The 23,013-nt window shown below is 45.0% G+C and overlaps 1 protein-coding gene across 4 annotated transcripts in view; it reads right to left on the bottom strand.

Annotated features, from left to right (window-relative positions):
* The window catches only part of MTCL2 (microtubule crosslinking factor 2), a 169,975-nt gene that overhangs the window by 126,474 nt on the left and 20,488 nt on the right, over positions 1 to 23,013 (bottom strand). For all 4 annotated transcript variants that reach the window (XM_077458975.1, XM_077458978.1, XM_077458977.1 and 1 more), the window contains exon 2: positions 4,408 to 4,632. In XM_077458975.1, the coding sequence (XP_077315101.1) occupies positions 4,408 to 4,632 (225 nt within the window). The remainder of the gene's footprint in view (positions 1 to 4,407; positions 4,633 to 23,013) is intronic.

Genomic DNA, 23,013 nt, shown 5'->3' with positions numbered 1-23,013 from the left:
CAACTCCGTTTACTTTCCGGCACACTGGATGATTGCACTCCCTCGCTGACAAATCCAGCGAGGGAGTGCAGTCATCTAGTGTGCCGGGACATAAACCGAGTTGTGCATGTGCAGCTCGGTGTACATTTTGCAGAGGCAGGCAGGTGTATTTCAAGCGTGCCTGTTCACAATTTTGATTTTTACATTTAGTTTTGCTTTAAGCAAGTATGGTCCACTGTTATCAGAAAATCCAGCCTGAGAAATGACATGCAGCCATTATAGGAGAGCATATTGACAGGAGGTGGTTACAGGAGATCAGCAGATGCAACAATGGGAGAAAAATGCATTATGCATTGCTAGATTAATGTGAAGAAAATATCTAGGGCTGCAACATCTAGACCAGGGGTCTCCAAGTTTTTAAACAAAAGGCAAGCTTACTGTCCTTTAGATGGGCTGGACTATGGCTATTGGGAGTGGAAAAAGTCAGACGTCAGTGGGGAGGAACCGGGCCCACTGACGCTGCGGGCGTCAGTGGGGAGGAACCGGGCCCACTGACGCTGCGGGCGTCAGTGGGCAGGAACGGCGCCCCGCTGCGGGCGTCAGTGGGCAGGAACGGCGCCCCGCTGCGGGCGTCAGTGGGCAGGAACGGCGCCCCGCTGCGGGCGTCAGTGGGCAGGAACGGCGCCCCGCTGCGGGCGTCAGTGGGGAGGAACGGCGCCCCGCTGCGGGCGTCAGTGGGGAGGAACGGCGCCCCGCTGCGGGCGTCAGTGGGGAGGAACGGCGCCCCGCTGCGGGCGTCAGTGGGGAGGAACGGCGCCCCGCTGCGGGCGTCAGTGGGGAGGAACGGCGCCCCGCTGCGGGCGTCAGTGGGGAGGAACGGCGCCCCGCTGCGGGCGTCAGTGGGGAGGAACGGCGCCCCGCTGCGGGCGTCAGTGGGGAGGAACGGCGCCCCGCTGCAGGCGTCAGTGGGGAGGAACGGCGCCCCGCTGCAGGCGTCAGTGGGGAGGAACGGCGCCCCGCTGCAGGCGTCAGTGGGGAGGAACGGCGCCCCGCTGCAGGCGTCAGTGGGGAGGAACGGCGCCCCGCTGCAGGCGTCAGTGGGGAGGAACGGCGCCCCGCTGCAGGCGTCAGTGGGGAGGAACGGCGCCCCGCTGCAGGCGTCAGTGGATGAAATAGTGCCCCAAGAGCCAGATAACAGCAAGCAAAGGGCCGCATTTTGGAGACCACTGATCTAGGCACAGACTTTATATAGAGTGTGTGTGGTCACTTCTACTTCACTGCTAAACACATGTGAAAAACGATCATTATAAAAAAAAAAAAAAAAAAAAAAAGTGCCAATTATTCTGACATCGGACAGGACATCCTCTTCTCTTCCACTGCAAATACGAAGATTTTATTCATCGATTACAATTTCTCTTTTATAACAAAATAATTTGTTCTTTGAAAATCTAGGTCCATGTAAACATTGTATGTATTACTGGTGTAATAAATGGTATCATTTGAAATGGAATGTTATTTGTTCCTCTCCAATGATCTTATAGCTTTCCTCCGAGTCCTTCCCTTCTCGCCCACCCCTCTTCCTGCTGCATTTCACACAAGCAAAATATTAGCAGTCGCCGGTCTGCTAAATACTGAGCGTCTTTGTTTGAAGGAGGGAGACGCTGGCAGCGCTGGAGTGCGGCAATAATGGAAAATAAAGCCATGTGAAATAGGAAGGCTGAAGTCAGCAATGTAAACACAGGCTTTGGGGGGGGAAGGAGGGGGGGGGTTGCTCACAGTTGCTAGGCGACCAGGGAAGAGCCCCCGTTTCCTGCAATACCTTGGAGAATGGTGTACAGTAGCAACTTCAGCATTTCCAAGTGCAGCCTGAAGTGTCTACCGAATAATCCAATTTAGCCTCAAGGTTACCGGGGTCAAGAGGCTGCTCAGAAACTCAGGTCAGCGGGTATTGTCAGAACAGGAATGTGTTATGGTCCTAAATTAAAATTAAATGAATGTAAACATGATACATTGTCATAAAGAGGGCAAACCAAGAACAGCAGAGATGGGATTCCTATAAGAATGGGGTGCCCAATGTAATATATTTTGGCTGTATATAGAAGAACTCCCACAGCAAAGACAGTAAAAAAAGAAACATTTTTGTTTGTATTCAAATCTTTGTCTAGTATACACCAAATTTATTATATATATATATATATATATATATATATATATATATATATATATATATATATATATATATATATATATATATATATATATATATATATATATAGTGTATTATATATATATATATATATATATAGTGTATTATATATATACACACACACACACACATATACATACATATACACACACACACCTTCCTAGTACCGGGTTGGACCCCTTTTTGCCCTCAGAACTGCCTTAATTCTTTATGGCATAGATTCAACAGAGATTTTGTACCATAGTGACATGATAACATCACTCAGTTGCCGCAGATTTGTCAGCTGCACATCCATGATGGGAATCTCCACTACATCCCAAGGGTGCTCTATTGGATGAGATCTGGTGACTGTGGAGGCCATTGGAGTCCAGTGACCTCATTGTCATGTTCTAGAAACCAGTAGACATGTGCATTCGCTTTCGTCCGAATGCATTTTCGCCCGAATTTCAGGTATTTTCAGGAAAGTGCAGAATCCGAAAAACGAAAGATCCAACATAAACAAATGCTTTATTTTCGTTGTGACAACAGTTCGATATAGATAGGAGATTCGACATGGCACTGACAATAACAATCTGTGTCTATCGAACCTGTGGTCGAATGTGCCTAACCTTAACTCTATTAGTCCAGCTTTATTCGACCTAGAGAAAAGATTCAACCTAGAGAGAAAAGATTTGATGATTGATGATGATGATGATGATTGTTATCGGCTGATTGTAACCAAAGAGGAGGAGCAGTAAAATAGCTAGAACCAAGTACACTCATACAGCCAACTTACTTTCACTTACGATTGCTAGCAGAGAGAGAGACACACACTGAATCATTTCAGAAGACAGTCAATCTTAGCTGGTCCGTTTGTCAGAGAACCTGAACTATTCAGCAATTAAGCATAAAGCACAGCAGCAGAACAATAGTGAAGCAAGCTACAGTTCAACTTAACTTTTTCATAATAATCTGCTGCTATTGTGTTAGTGTTGTGAGCCTGATAGGGATACTAGTGTTGCTAGTGTTGCGATAGCCTCAGAGGCTGCCTGTGTTGTTGTGTGTGGGGGGGGGGGGGATTTATTATTATAGATTCTATATTATAGATTGAGATTCTATATACCCCATCTTGTTACCAGTCTGATCAGTGATCGCTATCACCAGTCCATTTTCTGTTTGAACTATATACATTCAACATGAAAGACAAAGATTGGACAAAGCAGCGAAAAACATACAAACGTCAACCTCACCACTATCAGAATACAATAGCTCAGCAGGGGGGATTCCCCCATCCCCAAACTCAAATCAGGTCCATTTTCTTTTTCCATTCAACCCTCTAGTGTAACAAAAAAACAGATCCATCTATGGGCTGCAAAAGTAATCGCCTAAAAATCCTGGCCAATATCTGCATTCCAGAATGCAGAGGACACTACTGAACAGTTAAGGGAACCTGCCCTATAGGAACCATGTGGTGTCTACTGTATGGCACTAGTGGCCTTTTAGGATTGCTTTAACTTGCTTGACTTTAATATCAGTCTTGGGTGGTTTACATCTCTGATCTTCTCAAGCAGCATTAAAAGAGAAGTGTTGGGTTTCTGTTTTATGTAGATTTTTGACTAGGTGGACTGATGCTGCATCTGTCCCCCGATGCCTCTAATACTGAGAACTGAACGATCTAACGCCACAGATCGCTTGGTTTTTACAGCTCGGATCCCGACCCCAGTGTTGCGATCTTTCCCGAGCCTGTAGCGCCTCTGTGATATCAGCAGACAAAAAAAATGAAGTGCACTCCTGTGATCTATAGGACAAGTACAGCCACACGAGCTTTGGCTGTACTTCTCCTTTAAGACACCAGCTGTAGTATCTTCACAATATACCTCATGTATAAAAGACAAAAGCAAAGAATAAAATGTAGGCATTACCGGCAGCAACCATATACCGGTTTTCCTTCTCTTCAACACCAGAAAAAAATAAAAAATAAAATAAAAATAAATTTAAAAAAAGGCATCTAGGAACTAGTAGTGACTGACATTCATATGCACTTATCAGCTTAAAGAGTACAAATCTCCTGCCCATAGGGCAAAAAGTAAAGCTGAAATGATGACACCAGTACTAAAGAGGTCATCAACCACACCCATATTTTGGCAGTAAATGATTTTGAAGGCCCAGAACTCGTCCGGATTTCTGCAGTGTGTGTGGCTGATGCTGCCATGTAAAAAGGTATAATTACATCTAATGATTACCTTGACATCTTGCTCGAGGGCATTGATGAATTCGCTGTCGACCTGCCCAGTCTGTGCCACTCTCATCCCTCTGCGCTCAGCTTTCTTCAGCCGGTACTGCAGGATCCGGCAGGTCTTGTGCACTTGTTCCAACTGTTGCCTGAGCTCTTGCAGCTGATAAACATCTTCCTCCATGTAGACATCTCTCATTTCCAACATCTCGGACCTCAGCTCTTCAATCTCATCCTGAAGAAGAAGACAGAAAAAATAATAATATTAGAAGCTTGCACATGTACACTAGGCAGACAATGGCACACAAATTACTGGACAAAGTCAAGTGTGTTCATGTTTTAATACAGCTGTTGCAGTGGTGGCCACCAAAATAGAGCCACTCATTCATCAAGGGACCCTTTGCAGCCATCCAAGAAAAGGGCTAGGTGGAAATACACTGCAGATTACTTTGGTTGTATAAAAGGCCTTTGTAAAATAATCATTTGTTTGGCCTGAAACCAATAACATAGTATAAAAAGGCTTTATTTCAGTGGAAAGAGCTGCTAGAGAGCTCTACCCAATTATTGATTCTCATTGTCTGACTTGAAAAAGAAAAGAATAATAAACAGTTCTCATGTGTGCATCCATTCTACTTGGTTTCACATCACCTAATTGATTGTGTGATCCTGCATCCAGAATAGGCTCACATTCTGTCCTTTTGTGGGTATGGGACTATGTCCTGAGGTTTAGGCTTTGCATGACCTAAAGTTGCACTTAAAGTGATTGTAAATACTTGGAATTGCACAGAGCAACAACAAACCTCCACTTCTTGAGTTCCCCTCCGGGCTCTGACTCTGGCAAGTGCCCTCTGTAGAAAGCAGCTTTCTATGGGGGCGCTTGTGCAGGCTTTCTACTGGGTCTTATTGTCTGTATCTAAAGATGCAGGTAAAAGTGTGAATAATTACTGTACACAGAATGTGATGTTGGAACTGGAATTTATTGACATGTTTTGTAAACAGATTTTCAATAAAAACCCTTTTTCTGCGGAAAAAAAAGAAGATGCAGGCAACGGGACAGGGCCCCACCACCCGCTCCTAAGTCGCTGGCTCTGACAAAACCGGGAGCCAATGGCTCCTGCTCCATCCACAAAGCCTGTGAGACCAGGAAGTGAGAGGAGCGAAGAGCTGCAGCTGAGGCCACATACGTGTCTCATACCCACCATACCCTTCCGGTCTCATACCCACAACAAAATATCGTTGGTCTGATCCCCCTTCAGCCATTCTTAGGAAGCTTTGTATTCTCTCAATGAATACAAAGCTTCCTCCGATTGGCTGAGTGAGAGAGAGATTGTGACATCAGCCCATGTCTCTAACTTAGCCAATCAGAGGAAACTTTGGATGCATTGAGAGAATACATAGCTGCCTATGAATAGCTAGCTGAGAGACGCTCAGACCAACACTATTTTGTTCCAGGTGTGAGACAGAAAGATCTCATCTCATGCCTGAAACACACTGCTGTATACTCTATGAAGCCTCAGTTGCAGCTCTTTGCTCCCCTAACTTCTTGGAATTTTTTGAGGCAGAGATTATGACATCAGCCCACCTCTCTGACTCAGCCAAGCACAGGAAGCTTTCTATTCATTGAGAGAATACAAAGCTGCTTATGAATGGCTGAGAGGCACTCAGACCAACACTATTTTGTTCCAGGTGTGAGACAGCAAGGTCTCGTCTTGCACCCTAAACAGTGCTGTATACTGCAGTAAACTACATACAGTTTTTTTTTCTTGTTATGTATACAGAGTTCCTCCATTTTTCTTGCTTCTGATTCCCCCAATATGCTGATTCCATGATCGTCCCCAGTTTGCTACATTTCCTTTTCCCTTTTTTCCTTTTCACCTGGCTGGATAAGACTCACCAGTAATATGTAATATCAATATAATGTTGTTGTTAATGTTTTTGTTTTGTATTTTATATATTTTCCATTACTGTATAACATGATATTGTCTGTTAGTTATCAGATTTCTATAACATTCTGATAGTGTGTATGGGGCATCACAGGAAACTGCAGTTATTTATAAATGCAAAATAATACGCAAAGGCAAAAAAGAATCATATGATTTTTTTTATTTTTATTATTTACAAACACTTTAACCACTTCCTGACTGGTGCACGACGATGTACGTTGGCAGAATGGCACAGACAGGCAAATTGGCATACAGGTACGTCCATTTGAAATTGCCGCCGTGCCATCGCGTTGTGCACCGCCGGCCGGGATCCCCGTGAGTCCGGTCGCGGGTCCTGCGGACTCGATCGCAGTGGGGATACCCGCGATCGTCTCACGGGGAGGCTGAACGGGGAGATGCTAGGCAGAGCGGGGAGATGCTGTTCACTTCCGCAACAAGTAACACTGATCTCTGCTCCCTGTGATTGAAGCTGAGATCAGTGTTCACTAATACACAGCCACGCCCCCCACAGTTAATAACACGCCCCTAGGACACACTTAACCCCTACACTGTCACCCCCTGGTTAACCCCTTCACTGCCAGTGTCATTTACACAGGAATCAGTGCATTTGTAAAGCACTGATTGCTGTATAAATGACAACGGTCCCAAAAATGTGTCAAAAATGTCTGATGTGTCCGCCATAATGTCGCAGTCACAAAAAACGCTGATCGCCGCCATTACTAGCAAAAAATAAATAAAATAAATAATAATATTAATAAAAATGCCATAAAAACTATCCCCTATTTTGTAAACGCTATAAATTTTTGCGCAAACCAATCAATAATTGCTTATTGCGATTTTTACCAAAAATATGTAGAATAATACGCATCAGCCTAAACTGAGGGAAAAAAATGTGTTTTTTTTTTTATATATTTTTGGGGGATATTTATTATAGCAAAAAGTACAAAATGAAAATTGTCGCTTTTTTTGTTTATAGCACAAAAAATAAAAAAACTGCAGGGGGTGATCAAATACCACCAAAAAAAAAAGGACATCAATTTTGTTTGGGAGCCACGTCGCACGACCGCGCAATTGTCAGTTAAAACGACGCAGTGCCGAATCGCAAAAAGTGGTCTGGTCTTAAGCCAGCAAAATGGTCCGGGGCTGAAAGGGGCGTTCCTGTAGCTGCTGACTGTCCAGCTGGCCCACGATGTCGGCTGCCCCCCTCCCCCCCAGGGGCGGATCGGCTGTCGGCGCCGCCATCTTAGGCTATATTCACACCTATGCAGTTTTAGTGCTTTTTGCATATTTGCCCTACAGTCCATTTAACATGGTTTACTATGGAACACTTTCTGTAGTGCAAATCTGCAAAATGCACAAGAAATGCATAGGTGAGAATCCAGCCTTAATGAAGGGAAACAGGCAGTGGAGCCTATTGCGCATGCGCGAGGCGTGCGGCGCTTTGTGAATGGCCCTGTTTTCTGGGACACACACACACGTCCCAGAAGGTAACGGGGCCGCTCGCCGAAGAGGAGGAAGCGCTGCTGAATAGGAAGAGGCAGATTAGGGAGACTGCCTAGCAACAGGGGTTTTTGGTTAAGTAAAAAAAAAAAAAAAAAAAAAAAAAAAAAAATTATTATTATTTTTTTTTTTTTAAAGAATATTAATGCTATTTTTATTTTAGGGTGGCCCTCCACTTTAAGTGCCAAAAGGGCTGCAGGTTTGGCACAGGGGTCATATATACTGAGTGATGGAGTACACAGAGTCAGACATGACAATAGGCAAAAATCTGTAAAAGGCAAGAAAAGCCAGACAGACAAAGCAAGTGAAGAAGCCTGCAATAAGAAAAGGTCTGAGAACATTAAAATAAAAATAACACAGCAACAAAGATTTGCAACCTCCACATCGTATATAATGAGGAAGGCGGTGGTGAGTGATTAACTGCTGCTCTGAAATACTACACCGATGTATTATTCGCAAAGCTGCCAACATCAAAGTGAAGATAAATTGGTGAAATGATGCAACCTAAAAGGCCTAAACACAAGGGCAGCTTTGATGCATGTACTGACCGAATTCACAGAGCAGTCCATGTAAATGACCTGTAGCTTGATGAGCCTTATAATAATGACTAGGAGAATACATGACTGCTCAAGCAAAACAAGACATCAGAGAGGAGAAGAGGTAAAATGATGAGAATAGGGATTTACCATTCATAAAGCAAAGGCCAGCATGCACAGCCCCTCACATTTCCAATGGTCTACGACAGCTGGGGGACATCTGGCCGAATTATGGTACTTCCCCCAAATTCAGGTCAGGACCCACAGAGGAAAATTCAATGTGGTGGTTAGATGAGAATCACTTGCCTTACAGGGCTGTAGGGTAAGGTTTGATTCTCACCAAGGACACTCTGTGTAAGGGGATTATTTTACGAAGGTGGTGTGCATGGACCTCCACTGGATGCTCAACGAGCATCTAACACAACCCCTTCTGCATGGAGACAGATTATATATATATATATATATATATATATATATATATATATATATATATATATACACACACACACACACACACACACACACACACACACACACATATATATATATATATATATATATATATATATATATATATATATATATATATATATATATATATATATATATATATATATATATATACACACATACACATACACACACACACACACACACACACACACACCTCTCCTGTGGTTTGTCCTTTTCTCCTGGCCTCTCCTCTATTTATTTTTTGAGTTAAGAATTTTTGCAATAATTTTCAACTTGGAATTGTTGGGAGAATTAAAAAAAAGGGAAAAAAAATGAAATATGGAGATTTTCTTAGAAATATGATACATGTATGGCAAACTGACTCCTTTTTAGAGTATACAAAGTATAATCATTGTGCAACATACACTTCCTACCGAAGTGGCATTACCATGCCAGTATCCAAGCCTTGGTCCCCAAGCACGGGAAGAAAATCGGCACATTGACCAAACACAAAGAGATTACCGTCTGGGGTCAGGAGGAGACTCTTCATGCATGGTGGAGCCCGGCACCACAAGGAGATGTGACAGATTGAAAAGGAGGCCCCAGACAGCTGCCCTATAGAGGGGTGACAACTTCTCACCTTCTGGACGGGGAACGTCTGTTTACCATGAACTTGGCACTACAACACTACAAGTGTGAGCCCACTATGAATAATTCAAAGCAGACACGGCATCTGTCTTCTCACTTCTCCTCCACACCATAATCTCAGGGATATCATTGGGATTATGCAAAAATGGGTTCCAGGTAAGCAAATCTTACACTCTCAAAAAGAAACTTAAAAGTAAAAGTTTTTTCTCACGATATATGTCCACATATTGTCAGAGATCACATCCGAATAATTGGTATACAATTTTATCAGTAGAATTGTTTTGTCTATTTCTTTTCTCCACCACCAAGGTCAAGACTTTCCCACTTCAAAATTTTGAGCACAAAACACATTCTTTCCCCTCCTACCATGGCGTATATGTCTCATAACAGTGTTCTCCAAACTGCGGCCCTTTGTTTGCCTTTACCTGGTCCTTGGGACACTTTTCCTTCCACTGATGCAAGACAAAAAATCCCCCCACCGACGGGGCACCAACCCTCCCCACTGACACCACCGACGGGGCACCATCCCTCCCCACTGACACCAGCGACGGAGCACCATCCCTCCCCACTGACACCAGCGACGGGACACCATCCCTCCCCACTGACACCAGCGACGGGACACCATCCCTCCCCACTGACACCACCGACGGGGCACCAACCCTCCCCACTGACACCACCGACGGGGCACCAACCCTCCCCACTGACACCAGCGACGGGGCACCAACCCTCCCCACTGACACCAGCGACGGGGCACCATCCCTCCCCACTGACACCAGCGACGGGGCACCATCCCCCCCCACTGACACCAGCGACGGGGCACCATCCCCCCCCCACTGACACCAGCGACGGGGCACCATCCCCCCCCCACTGACACCAGCGACGGGGCACCATCCCCCCCCCACTGACACCAGCGACGGGGCACCATCCCCCCCCCACTGACACCAGCGACGGGGCACCATCCCTCCCCACTGACACCAGCGACGGGGCACCATCCCCCCCCCCCCACTGACACCAGCGACGGGTCACCATCCCTCCCCACTGACACCAGCGACGGGGCACCATCCCCCTCCCCCCCCACTGACACCAGCGACGGGCACCATCCCTCCCCACTGACACCAGCGACGGGGCACCATCCCTCCCCACTGACACCAGCGACGGGGCACCATCCCTCCCCACTGACACCAGCGACGGGGCACCATCCCTCCCCACTGACACCAGCGACGGGGCACCATCCCTCCCCACTGACACCAGCGACGGGGCACCATCCCTCCCCACTGACACCAGCGACGGGGCACCATCCCTCCCCACTGACACCAGCGACGGGGCACCATCCCTCCCCACTGACACCAGTGACGGGGCACCATCCCTCCCCACTGACACCAGCAACGGAGCATCATCCTTACCCACTGACACCAGCAACGGGACACCATCCCTCCCCACTGACGGAGCACCATCCCTCCCCACTGACACCAGCAACGGAGAACCATCCCTCCCCACTGACACCAGCGACGGGGCACTAATCTTCCCACTGACACCAGCGAAGGGGCGCTATTCCTCCCATTGACACCAGCGATGGGGCACTATCCTTCCCCACTGACACCAGCGACGGAGCACTATTCCTCCCACTGACACCAGCAATGGGTCACTATTTCATCCACTGATGCCAGCGTGGGGGCACTATTCCTCCCCCAGATGCAAGGGCAATTTCAACTCCAATGTCCACAGTCTGGCCCCCAAAGTCTGAAGTACAGTAAACTGGCGCTATTCGCGAAAGACATGACTGAAGAAATGCTTTCTCCTGCCTGCAGCCGACTGACTACCTCATCTCAGCCCATGCAATATCACTGACTTTGGTGCCAATACAAATTTAATGATAAAAGCAGGAACTCTCCTTTTTTAAATTATGCGGTTCTATATTGCAACATGTCAAGAACGCATTCAGCAGGCTTGAAAACCTACTAAAAAGGGACACTTTAAATGGCCTTCCTTTTTCTACACTAGCTGGAAACCAACATCGTTACACCCAGAGATCCAGTGCCAAAAAGTCGCCGATAACACAATGTAAAAGTCTGTTGCCGCCTCCCTGCAGATGCCAGTAAAGCGTTAATCTGACCGCGAGCGCACAGCAAGATCAGCAGAGCAGGGAGGTGAAAGTGGTGTTAATTTGATGCAAAGATTCAGCACAGACAGGTTGTAACATGAATATAAACCAACATCAAGCTGCCACTGAACACTTGGCAAGCCCAATCATATTTTCCATGGATACTGCAGAACTAGGACAGCCGAATATGATCGTACACACCATGCACTGCAGCCTCTGCAACACACAAATACAACAAAGAAACCACTAATTTATATTTTTGCTCCTCATGCAAATGTCTGTTCAAACACATTATGTACATACGGTGAAAAAAAAAAAAAAAAAAGGCAAATCTCAAGTGGCACAAATAAAAATAGGCACTTATAATTCCATGGCCACATGGGTGTGTCATCACCGCACAACAGCAAGCTTTAATAACCATCACCACCATCTAAAGAGAAGCAATTGCAGCAAAAAAGCAGGATACAGGCTGTGGAAAAGCTGGTAAAAAAAAAAAAAAAAATCGGAAAACATACAAAACTATATCACTCCACCTGCAATCCACTTGCTCAGCCGCTGATCCCCACTAAGCAAGCTTATACAGAGTGGACAGAGACCGCTCTCCTCTATGGGTGGCCCAATGTAAACAGACCACCTGTGCCATAAACACCCGACTGCAGACTGCAATGTGATCCGATGACCCCCCTCCCCCATCTGTTTTTAGTGGATCAGATTTGATGTAGGTGGTTGTAGCGCCTTAACAACTTGACCTCCGGAAGGTTTACCCCTTTCATGATTTTTTGCGATCTAATACCGCGTTTAACTGATAATTGTGCAGTCATGCAACGCTGACATTTTTATGCCCACAAGTAGAGCTTTAAAAAATAAATAAATATATATATATATATATATATATATATATATATATATATATATATATATATATATATATATATATATATATATATATATACACATATATATACATACATACACACACACACACACACACACACACACACACACACACAAATACATATACACATACATATATACATACACACACACACACCTAAATGTGGGTGTGATTCTACTGTGATTGTCAAGCTCCAAACCGTACGACGTGAAGCTCGTCACCCAAAAGAAGCTCCTCTTTGCACGACAAGCTTCATGCAATAGGGTTTGCAGCGATTGTGGAGCAGGGGGTTTAAAAAATAAATAAATAAATAAAAGGATCCCTATAAAATTTAAATCCTGCTTTCTACCATCATTCACAAATCCTCCTTCCCCGTATTGTCAGGGGAAAGGGAGGACCCTCAAATGTAAAACACTTTAAGAATTTACATTTGTGATTACCCATCACAAGGCACGTGGCCACCCAGATTGGGTCTGTACATTTTGCCTGTAATTAATGACAGCACGCTCATCATCACTGCTCCCGAGTAGTAAACAGAGCGCCGTTATTAAAACAATCCAGAAATGTACAATGTACCAATCTGCGGTTTACCATTAAAGAGACCCCGTTACCTTGCCTTTCAGGGTGAAGTGAAAGGGCACATTTAAAGCCCACCCCATACCCACAATGCTCACACTGCTCCTCCACCAAACCTCTTCTTCCATGGCTGCCACTGTTGAAAATCCTGAAGGCAAGTACTTTAGACCCTCACATCATCTATCCATTCCAATCTTTAGCCCTTCTAGTTAAACACAAAAAATTTAAAAAATAAATAAAATAAAAAAGCCACAATTTTGCTTTAGACCACCTCTCTGTAGGGTTCTATACAGACGTTCTCCAAGTCTGTAGGAATCGGCTGTCAACAAATCCTATGAATGAAAAAACGTCAACCGAGAACTTGATAGTCATTTATCATTGGCGTGCCGCAGGCTCTACGGACAAGCCTAGTACTGGATTAAAGCGTGCACTCAGGGATTGGCTGAACTCGAGAGGTTACAGTAAATGGAAGTGGCATCTCCTCAGTGTATTTGGAACCTCGGCAGGTGTCGGGATATTTAATGCCTGACTGGGTAAAACATTGTGATTAAGCCATGTGAGTCACATTCGGTCAGTGGTCAGAGGACACGGTGTAGGATAGAACACGCAGCAATTGATCTACTCTGCTGAGCTTGTCAAACTGAAATTGTCGTAGAACCGGAGGTCTCTGGAACACGGGCACGATAATCATACCAAGGACACAGCCCCAGGAGAAGGCAGTACAATCATTAAAAGAGAACCAGTCAGTTTCTCACAAGCTTGAAGAACACAGTGGTCATCCTTCACTAAATGGCTTGTAAAATCTATCATTTGATATTTCAGGTTTAGGTGGAACATAAAACAAAATACTCAGGCTCACCCACAAATTCTGCTTCTTGTGGCTGAGAAACGGTACTCTGGCTAGGCCAGCGATTCTCAACCAGGGTTCCTCCAGAGGTTGCTAGGGGTTCCTTTAGCATTGGGCAATTTCTGCCTCTCAGATAAGTTCCCACCAACGCCATTGATCTTTTTACTATCTGTAAGGAGGTAATTCTTCCCAATGACCACAAGTGTGAGGACCATTCATCCCACTGACCATCACACTAATGTATCATGAGTTGTAGATTTCTAATTTTTAACAGGGGTTCCCCGAGACTGGAGAACTATTTCAAGGGCTCCTCCGTGTTGAAAAGGTTGAGAAAGGTTGGGCTAGAGTGTCTCCGCACTCACATAGCAAACTTGTAGTAAGGTTAAACCAGCCACTGTCATCCATAGAAGTGCAAATCTGTATTGGCTACATGAAAACGTGCATCAGGCTAATGCGTTTCAGCTAGGGTAGCACCGATACCCCTTTAAAGTGGTTGTATACCCCAATTAGAAATTTTTACCTACAGTTAAGCCTACAATAAGGAATACCTGTAGATAAAATGAATATCGCCTAAACCTGTATGGTTTAGGAGATATTCCCTTTGCATGCAGCCGCTAACATCAGCGGTACATGCGCTCTGAATGCCCGGCTGAAATGCCGGGCCTTGCTTGGAAGAAGACTCCCACGCACATGTGCGGGAGTGACATCATCGCGGCATCCGGCCACTCACAGTGCCAGAGCCACGAACCTGGAAGAAATGCCGAGGGCAAGATGTCAGCTCCTTCGGCGTGCACCGTTGCATACTAGCTCATTATGCCTTTGTCTTGCAGGGTTTTTTTTTCCATGTGCAGGTATACAACCGCTTTAAAAGACCAAGTACAAGTACCGATACATGACATAAAAAAAAATAATAATAAAGTAACAATAGCACTAATGAGGTGTGGACTGTGTCATTAGTTTTTTTTTTTATTTCTATATCTCGGGCTTTGGTGAAATATCAGGGGTCTAAACCCCTGACATCTCCCCTTTGAGACAGGGACTCTTTAAAATTCAACATCTAAACATTCATACAGAGTTCTAAGTACTGTATTTCACTATATAAACTCAGTATACTGTAAATAAAAAAAATAAAATTGTGTAAAAATGCAAAACTCTAGTGGGTGCAACAAGATGTCTGCTTTCCCCCTGCTCAGTGTATCCTTACTACTGAGGAGTGCTGGGTGTAGCAAGATGGTGGCGATGGACCGTTAATGCCGTTAAACATTCTGACGGGTCGCCAAATCTGATGAAACACAGGTACTATATGTAAATGTGTGCGTGCATGACCTGCTAAAAGCAAATGATTAATCTTTTCTTTTACTTGTGTAAAAGACATCACAGAACATACAAGCTCTACTACCTTGCAGATCATCTGTAAAATGCTAATGAAATTAAACCTCTAACCCACTAAACCCATTTATCTTTTCTTCCAAGCTTCAGATCACAGCCCGATTCAGCTCCAGTCTTTGTCTCTCTAGTCTAGAATACTACATACTGAAATCTTTAAAGGAGGGGAATTGGGCAGCAGCCATTTAAAAAATTAAAACTCTCAGGTGGATTAAATTAATAAAATGTGTGTGATCCCAAGGACAGATAAAACAGTCTGGTACACACGGTCTCCACAGTATAAGTAATGTGAATTCAGTTCACTGCACAGAACATGCATGCAGCAAACATGGGACTCCTACACCTGCACAGAAAGTTGGAAATCCAGCTAAGGCAGCAATTACTTGTGGTAATGTGTGCGTCCAACAGCTATCAGCGATGGCTGGGTGGATAGCCAGTGGCTAAGTGATTTTTTTTTTTTTTTTTTAGAAATAAAAGGTCCTTTACAAACATGTTAAAAACTTACCTGCTCTGTGCAAGGAGGCCCCAATCCTCCTTTTCTGGGGTCCCCCGGTGGCTCTCCTGGCTCCTCCTCCTCGGTGAGTGCCCCCACGGAGAGCTGCTTTCCATGGGGGCACCCGTGCAGACGCATTCCTGAGTCCTGCTGCTGCGTCCATTGACACAGACAGCAGAACTCATCCCCACCCCCGGCTCCCGTGTCACTGGATTTAAATTACAGCAGCGGGAGCCAATCTATCCAATGAGGACTCGAGACAGCGTCTGGATATGTATTCTAAAAAAAAATTTTCCTACCAAAAATATTGCAATAAGCGTATATTGATTGGTTTGCGCAAAGACTATAGCGTCTACACAACAGGAGATAGATTTATGAGATTTATGGCATTTTTATAATTCTTTTTGATATACTAGTAATGGAAGCGATGTGCAATTTTTAGCGGGACTGCGACGAACCGGACACTTGACACTTTGTGACCATTGACATTTATACAGCAATCAGTGCTATAAAAATGGACTGATTGCCATATAAATGTCACTGGCAGGGAAGGGAATAACGCTAGGGGGAGATCAAGGAGTTAAATGTGTTCCCTCATGTGTGTTTCTAACTGTGGGGGTGGGGTGAACTGGAGGAGAAGAGAGATCGCTGTTCCTACTCGCTAGAAACAGCAGATCTGTCTCTCCGCCCCTGTCAAAACAGGGATCTGTGTGTTTACATACACACATCCCTGTTCTGGCTCTCGTGCCCGCTATCATGGGTGGCAGGTGGACATCGCCAGCCACGCGCATCAGGTCCCCCGGCGTGCGCATGCTAGCGCCCTTAAAAAGCTGCAGACGTACGCCTATGCCGATTTGCAGGGTTGTGCCGACCTGCCGAAGTATAATAACAGCGGCTGGTTGGCAAGTGGTTAATGCATAATATGCATTAGGCCTCATGCACACTGGAGGTAGCCAGTAGCTTTGCAGTGAGTTTTTTCAACTTTTTTGAGGTCACGGGAACATCAGCACAAAGGCACACCGGACTGCCAAAAATATAGATTTGGTACTTAAAGCGGAGATCAACCTGTTTTTTTAGTTTATTAAAAGTCAGCAGCTACAAAAAGCATAGCTGCTGACTTTTAATAAACAGACACTCACCTGCCCCATGGTCCAGCGATGTGGCCGCCTGGAGGCTAGCGCCTCTCCCTCTCCTCGGCGCCGTCATAGCAACTGTGGGCACCCGGCTGTGACAGCTTACGGCTCCACGGCCGGGCACGCACTGCACATGTGCGAGTCGTGCTGCGCACTGCTATTGGCCAGCCAATCTTCTGGGACCTGAGCTGTGTCCCAGAAGATCACTGGCAGGGAGGACGAGAGGACACGTCACCTAGGCAGCCAAGAAGAGGAAGCAGGGCAGGAAGTCCCCCTGAAAACAGGGTATCCACACTCCCCCGTCCCAAAAAAATGACATGCTAAATGTGGCATGTCAGGGGGCGAGGAGTGCTTAAATTGGAAGTTCCACTTTTGGGTGGAACTCCGCTTTAAGCATTTCTTTTCCTTTACCATGTTCATTTTAAGTCACTTATTAAATTCTTAGCTTCTATCAGTCAGACAAGGCCTGCTTTCTGAGCGGTCGCTATAATGAACAGCTCTCATGTCCTCCCTATATGTCTACGCACAGCAGAAATACCGCGGCTTCATAGGGAATGTGGAGAAAGTGTGACTATTACAAAACGGGAGTCCGGCTTCCAAGCAGTATAAACAAACCAGCACATTCCTCTCTTCCATCGTCTCTGCTAAAGGCTTCCCAGAAGCTCTCACGTAAAAAGATCATCCTACAACATTTCATAACAATCCTGTACAGCGCCGAGACACTTTAGCAAAAAAAAAAAAAAAAAAAAAACACAACACACACAAGTAGAGCTTTTTTAGAGTTTTTTTTTTTAGAGTTTTAACACGTCAAAACTTGAACCAGGAAACTTTAATGACAAATGTTTGGTCATCAGCAGGCATTCAAGCCAAGAGAAGATCCAATGCAGACATCACGATGCAAAGAGGAGACACATCTCAGAACAACGCCAACAAATTACTCATAGATCTCCAGCATCATTTCATGGAAATATAGAGCACATTTCACTCAGCTTTATTGTATCTTCCCCAAGAACACAAATCTAACACAGTGCAACTTTTCAGATGTGGTGACTGTAGTCGTTTTCTTTTCTCCTGACATTTTTCCTTTTATTTAGTAACACCTTCCGTATAATGGTGACAACACTCACACACTCCAGTGTATCTTTTGGGAGGAGCCGTGTTGTCACCCTAGGTCAAAAGAATGCTAGGACTACAGAACATTCCCCTCATCTCCATGACTTAGGGAAGGAGTTCTGTACTCACTAATAACAGTGCAGCACAGGAAGACAGTCGTGATCTCACTGGATTTCTGCCAGGATCAGCAGGCTCTTTTTAGAATTTACTGAACAGATATAGCTAAATGCATTCACTGGTATGTTTAACAGATCAAAAAAATAGAGTCAATAAGAAGCTCATTGTTAGGGTTTACACGTGTTAGGTGGTTGTAAAGGGGTTAAAGAGCTAAAACTTATTTTTTATCTCAATGGTTCTAGCCCCTCGCCACTAACCAAAACTTAAATTTTGTTTTTAAGGATGTTAACACCTTTTTGCCTGGCCTATAGAAGGACAGCCGGGCAGTGACTTTACCATCCTGATTGGACGTCATATGACGTCCTTCACATCACGCTGCTTGTGTGTGCCCCCGAGGGCGCCCTCAGACATAGCGCATCACCGATCAAGGTAAAGACGCGATGACGTAGGCTCTTTTACCATGTGATCAGCTGCATCCAATCACAGCTGATCATATGTAAACAAATGCCGGTTATCAGCATTTATTTCTTCAACGCTGTCAGTGTCTGTGTCCGGCCAATAACCGGCTTTCCAGTTTCAGGGGACATTTACATGAATAGTCAAGCCACAAATTATCAGTGCAGACCCATCAGTGAAGAAGAAAAATACTTAAATTTTCAAAATTGTATAACAAAAGAAGAAAAAAAAAAAAAGTGTTTTTTTTTTGTTTTTTAAATGTCGGTCTTTTTTGGTTGTTTTTGAAAAAAATGAAAAAACCCAGCGGTGATTTAAATACTACAAAAAGAAAGTTCTGCGTCCAAAATGCTAAAAATGTCATATGGGTACAGTGTTGCAGAACCACGCAATGGTCAAAGTGTGACAGCGCAGAAAGAGGGTAAAAGTGCCCAGTATTCAAGTGGTTAAATTATGGTGGCTATTTTAAGAGAAAAAAAAAAAAAGAAGGAAGGATTCGTGTACTATTCATAATATATGAAAAGTGCAGAATTTGAAAGAATTATCTTTCCGCAAGTTCACTGGTATTAAAAAGGATTACAGGAACCCCAGGGAGAAATGAAATGACCCAGCAGGAAAGGTAATGAATTTGCACATGGCAATCATTGAATCCCAAAGGACGAGACATGCATATCGATCTGTCTGCCTTGGTGAAGGACGCTGCCTCCAGCTGCGACATTAATAGCGTAACACAGTGGCGACTAGGCGGGCTACCGGGACCTCAAGCGCAACCCCCAAATCCACTGCAGCATTAGGTGTATCTTTACCATCTAATCTGCAGTTGATCTGACACCTCCTATTATAGGGGCAATCGTGTTGATACTTTTACCTAAATATTTTTTTATCTTAATGCAGAGATTGCATTAAAGTATAACTAAAAGGCAAAAAAAGTTTTTGGGGTTTTGGATAGAGTGGAGAAGGGTTAGAACACCTGTCAGTTTTTATTGCTGTCTGTGCCCCCGATAAGGAGATTCCCACTCTCCTGTTTACCATCATCATCGAAAGTTAAAATACATTTTTGGGTTGTCCCCAGAAAAGTAATAGCTAAGAACAGTGGCAGCTGGAGGATTTACGGGGGGGGGGGGGGGGCCTGCAGGTCCGCACTCACCCTAAGGGGGGAGCCCTCCAGCTGTCACAGCTCCCCTGGTGCTGCAGCTTCTGTGTTGACCTGGTCTTTACAGGTTCTGGGTCTTCGGCCTCCTGTTCCGATTGGCCCGGGGCAGGAAGCAGAGTATTCATTCGCTGGTATCGCAGGGTGGGAGGGTTGGGAGCAGTGCTCTGTGGGCTTGTGATGGACCTGGTAGAGTGGTAGAGACTTGTTGGCCCTGCGCCCCCACACAGTGCATGGGCAGAAACACAATGTTTGATTGTTCGGGCTAAAGGGCAAATTGTGCAGGTGGGGCAGCGCCCCCTGTGGACTGGCCACCACTGACGATGAAATCCTCCAATGGGTAAACTAGTTCTGATGACCTGGGGGTCCCCAAGGAATTTCATTGCCTCTCACTTCCAGTATTGGCTACGGGACAGGAAGTGAAGGGAAATCTCCCTAATGGGACACAAATGGCAAAAGAAACTCCAACATTGGTATAACCCTCCCTTACTCTACCCAAAATGAAAGAAAAGAGGAAAAAATAAAAAATAAATAAAGGGGGGGGGGATGTTTACTTCCACTTTAAGGAAAGCGTCTTAGTTGAGTTGCCCTTTAAAATATATTGCCAATCCTTCAACTTTTGAACAAAATAGAACTATGCTGCCTTCTGTCACAGGTACCCAAAGCTGCAGGACCAGATATTAAAGCGTGGCTTGCGCATGCGCAACAAGGTGGGAAGCCGCAGCCACAGCTGGCTGCACACACTTAGTATGCCATTGCTGAGAGCTGAAGCCCGCTGAAGAAACCGGCCAGGTGAGGACACTGCTGGATCGTGGAACAGGCGAGTGTCCATTAAAAGTCAGAAGATACCGTTTTTTTTGTAGGCTGGGTTCAGTTATGCGACTGAAGACGTTGCATGCGATTTGCACAACATTCCTGTGCACATCACAGGTCTGTGCGAAGTGAATTCAGCCAGTTTGTATGGCTGAAATCGCATTTGCACCAAAATGGTGTAGGACCCCTTTTCTGATTTGAAATGGTATGGGAATTGCATGGGTGTTCAGACTTATGCCATCCAATTCTACAGTTCGCAATGCGTTTTGCAAACCAATTTGGGGGTGTCATTAACTTTATATAGACACCCGCAGCTGTTGAACTGCCTGTGATTCAGATGCGATGCAAGAGCCCGCACAGGAATCGCTGCGATTCCCGCAACCCACCAGTGTGAACCCAGCCTTAAAAAGCGTTACTAACCCCACAACAGTAATCAGTCTGTATATGCAGTAAAGCATGCTTGTTATATATTATACTGTGGAATCTAAGGAGTTAATACTCCACTGCCCCCTAATCATCTCCCGATAAGACAGAGCCTTTGGAGTCACTCTGCACATGCTCAGTTTGGTGTGTGTTGCTAGAGAGTTTTTTTTTTTTTTCTTGGGAGGGTGCATGCGATCAGTACAGGGCCAATCAACACTGTCCAGACAGAAGGTCAGGAGTCCTGGAGCCTCATAGGAGAATCAGAAGGGAATGAAAACGCTTCCTACAAGCTTTAACCAGACACCGATAGAAGTCACAAGTTTGCCATATACTGCATATTAAAAATGGTGTCTAAAGTTACGTACAGGCACCTCAAATATCTATATGTCACCGTAAAAGCTTTAAAATGAAGAAAGGAGTCCGATATATAATGTTCTATTATTGCATTAGCAATTCACAGACGGATTTACCTTGATGACTGGAGGTGTTTTTTTAACAAAATATTTTAAAGCAGCCCTTGTTCAATGTAAAGCATCAGCCTAGAACATAAGCAGCATATTACTCCAGCTCTGTAACCCATCTGGTAATGAGATACCCCAACCTATTTATACATCACCCGATGAGTTACAGTAGTTTCCTTGTGACTTAATCTTTCGTTTAACAAGACAGAGTGACTGTATGAGAACTGTAGGTCGCACACGGTCCCAAGCACCAGAGATCATCTGGAAGAAATTAGAGCGAAGTGCGCCGAGGGGGAGAACATCCTGTGTGATGGGACCATGTGTGTATATATAAAAAGCCTGCAGACGCAGCCAATCAGAAGCAAGCGGTGGCTGGATTTGAAAACAAGCTGTTTAGATTCAAATGCGCAGTCTATGGAATGGTTTTCTTGTGGAACAGCTGTACAAAAAAAAAAATATATATATATAACAGCTTACTTATTGCTTAAACATTACAGGATTTTAAGTCTAAACGGCTCATTCTCCAGATGCAGGAAACTGTAGTCAGATTTTGTAAGATTCCCCAGGAAAAAAAAAAAAAAAAAACACATGATACAAAATTTTATTAATTAAGCTGCAGTTCAGTGAGTAAAATAAGCATTTGATCCCCTACCAACCAACAATAATTCTGGCTCCCACAGACTGGCTACAGTATTTGCTCATGTTGTACACAGATTAGTCCTCAATTTAAGGTGCTCCGAACAACAATTCGTTATTAGGGGGGCACCGAATGGGTTTTTTGGTGCCAAAACTGATACTACGAAACGAAAATTTGTATACAGGAGATGGTCAGAGACTGGGGACATGGTACAGGAGGCAGGTCAGAGACTGGGGACATGGTACAGGAGGCAGGTCAGAGACTGGGGACATGGTACAGGAGGCAGGTCAGAGACTGGGGACATGGTACAGGAGGCAGGTCAGAGACTGGGGACATGGTACAAGAGATCAATGCAGCCTCACCAGTGCCTGTCAGATGCAGCCAGAGTGTGCCCCATTCTGCAGCCAGCCACTGAAGGGAAGAGAGAGGAGAGTCACCTCCGCCGCCTGTTTGATCACAGCGCTGGGAACATCACAGCTTTCATTTCAATAGCTGTGTGTTCCCAGCCGCGCGCCGTCACATACAGCCCGGAACACACGGCTATTGAAATGAAAGCTGTGATGTTCCCAGCACTGTGATCAAACAGGCGGTGGAGGCGGCTCTCCTGTGCTATAGGACACCCCCATGATGGGTGGCACCAGGGGCAGAGCCCCGGCCCGCCCCATTTCCGGCTGTTTTTCTCTTTCGGCAAATTGCCAAAAAGGGCATTTTCGGGCGATATGTTTTTCTGCGGCCGAAATTTCGGTGCATCCCTACTCGTTATGTGTATAAAAGACACCTGTCCACAGAATCTTTCTCCCATTCAAACCTCACCATCGTGGGCAAGACCAAACAGCTGTCAAAGGACATCAGGGACAAGACTGTAGACCTGCACAGGGCTGGAGTGAGCTACAAAGACCATCAGCAAGAAGCTTGATGAGAGGAAAAAAATAAATAAA

The sequence above is a fragment of the Lithobates pipiens genome, unplaced genomic scaffold (assembly GCF_037356315.1).
Source record: "Lithobates pipiens isolate NorthernLeopardFrog02 unplaced genomic scaffold, aLitPip1_a1.2 Scaffold_28, whole genome shotgun sequence".
Classification (NCBI taxonomy): Eukaryota; Metazoa; Chordata; class Amphibia; order Anura; family Ranidae; genus Lithobates; species Lithobates pipiens.
The sequence above is the reverse complement of the archived record's forward strand: the minus strand, read 5'-3'. Positions and strand labels throughout refer to the sequence as shown.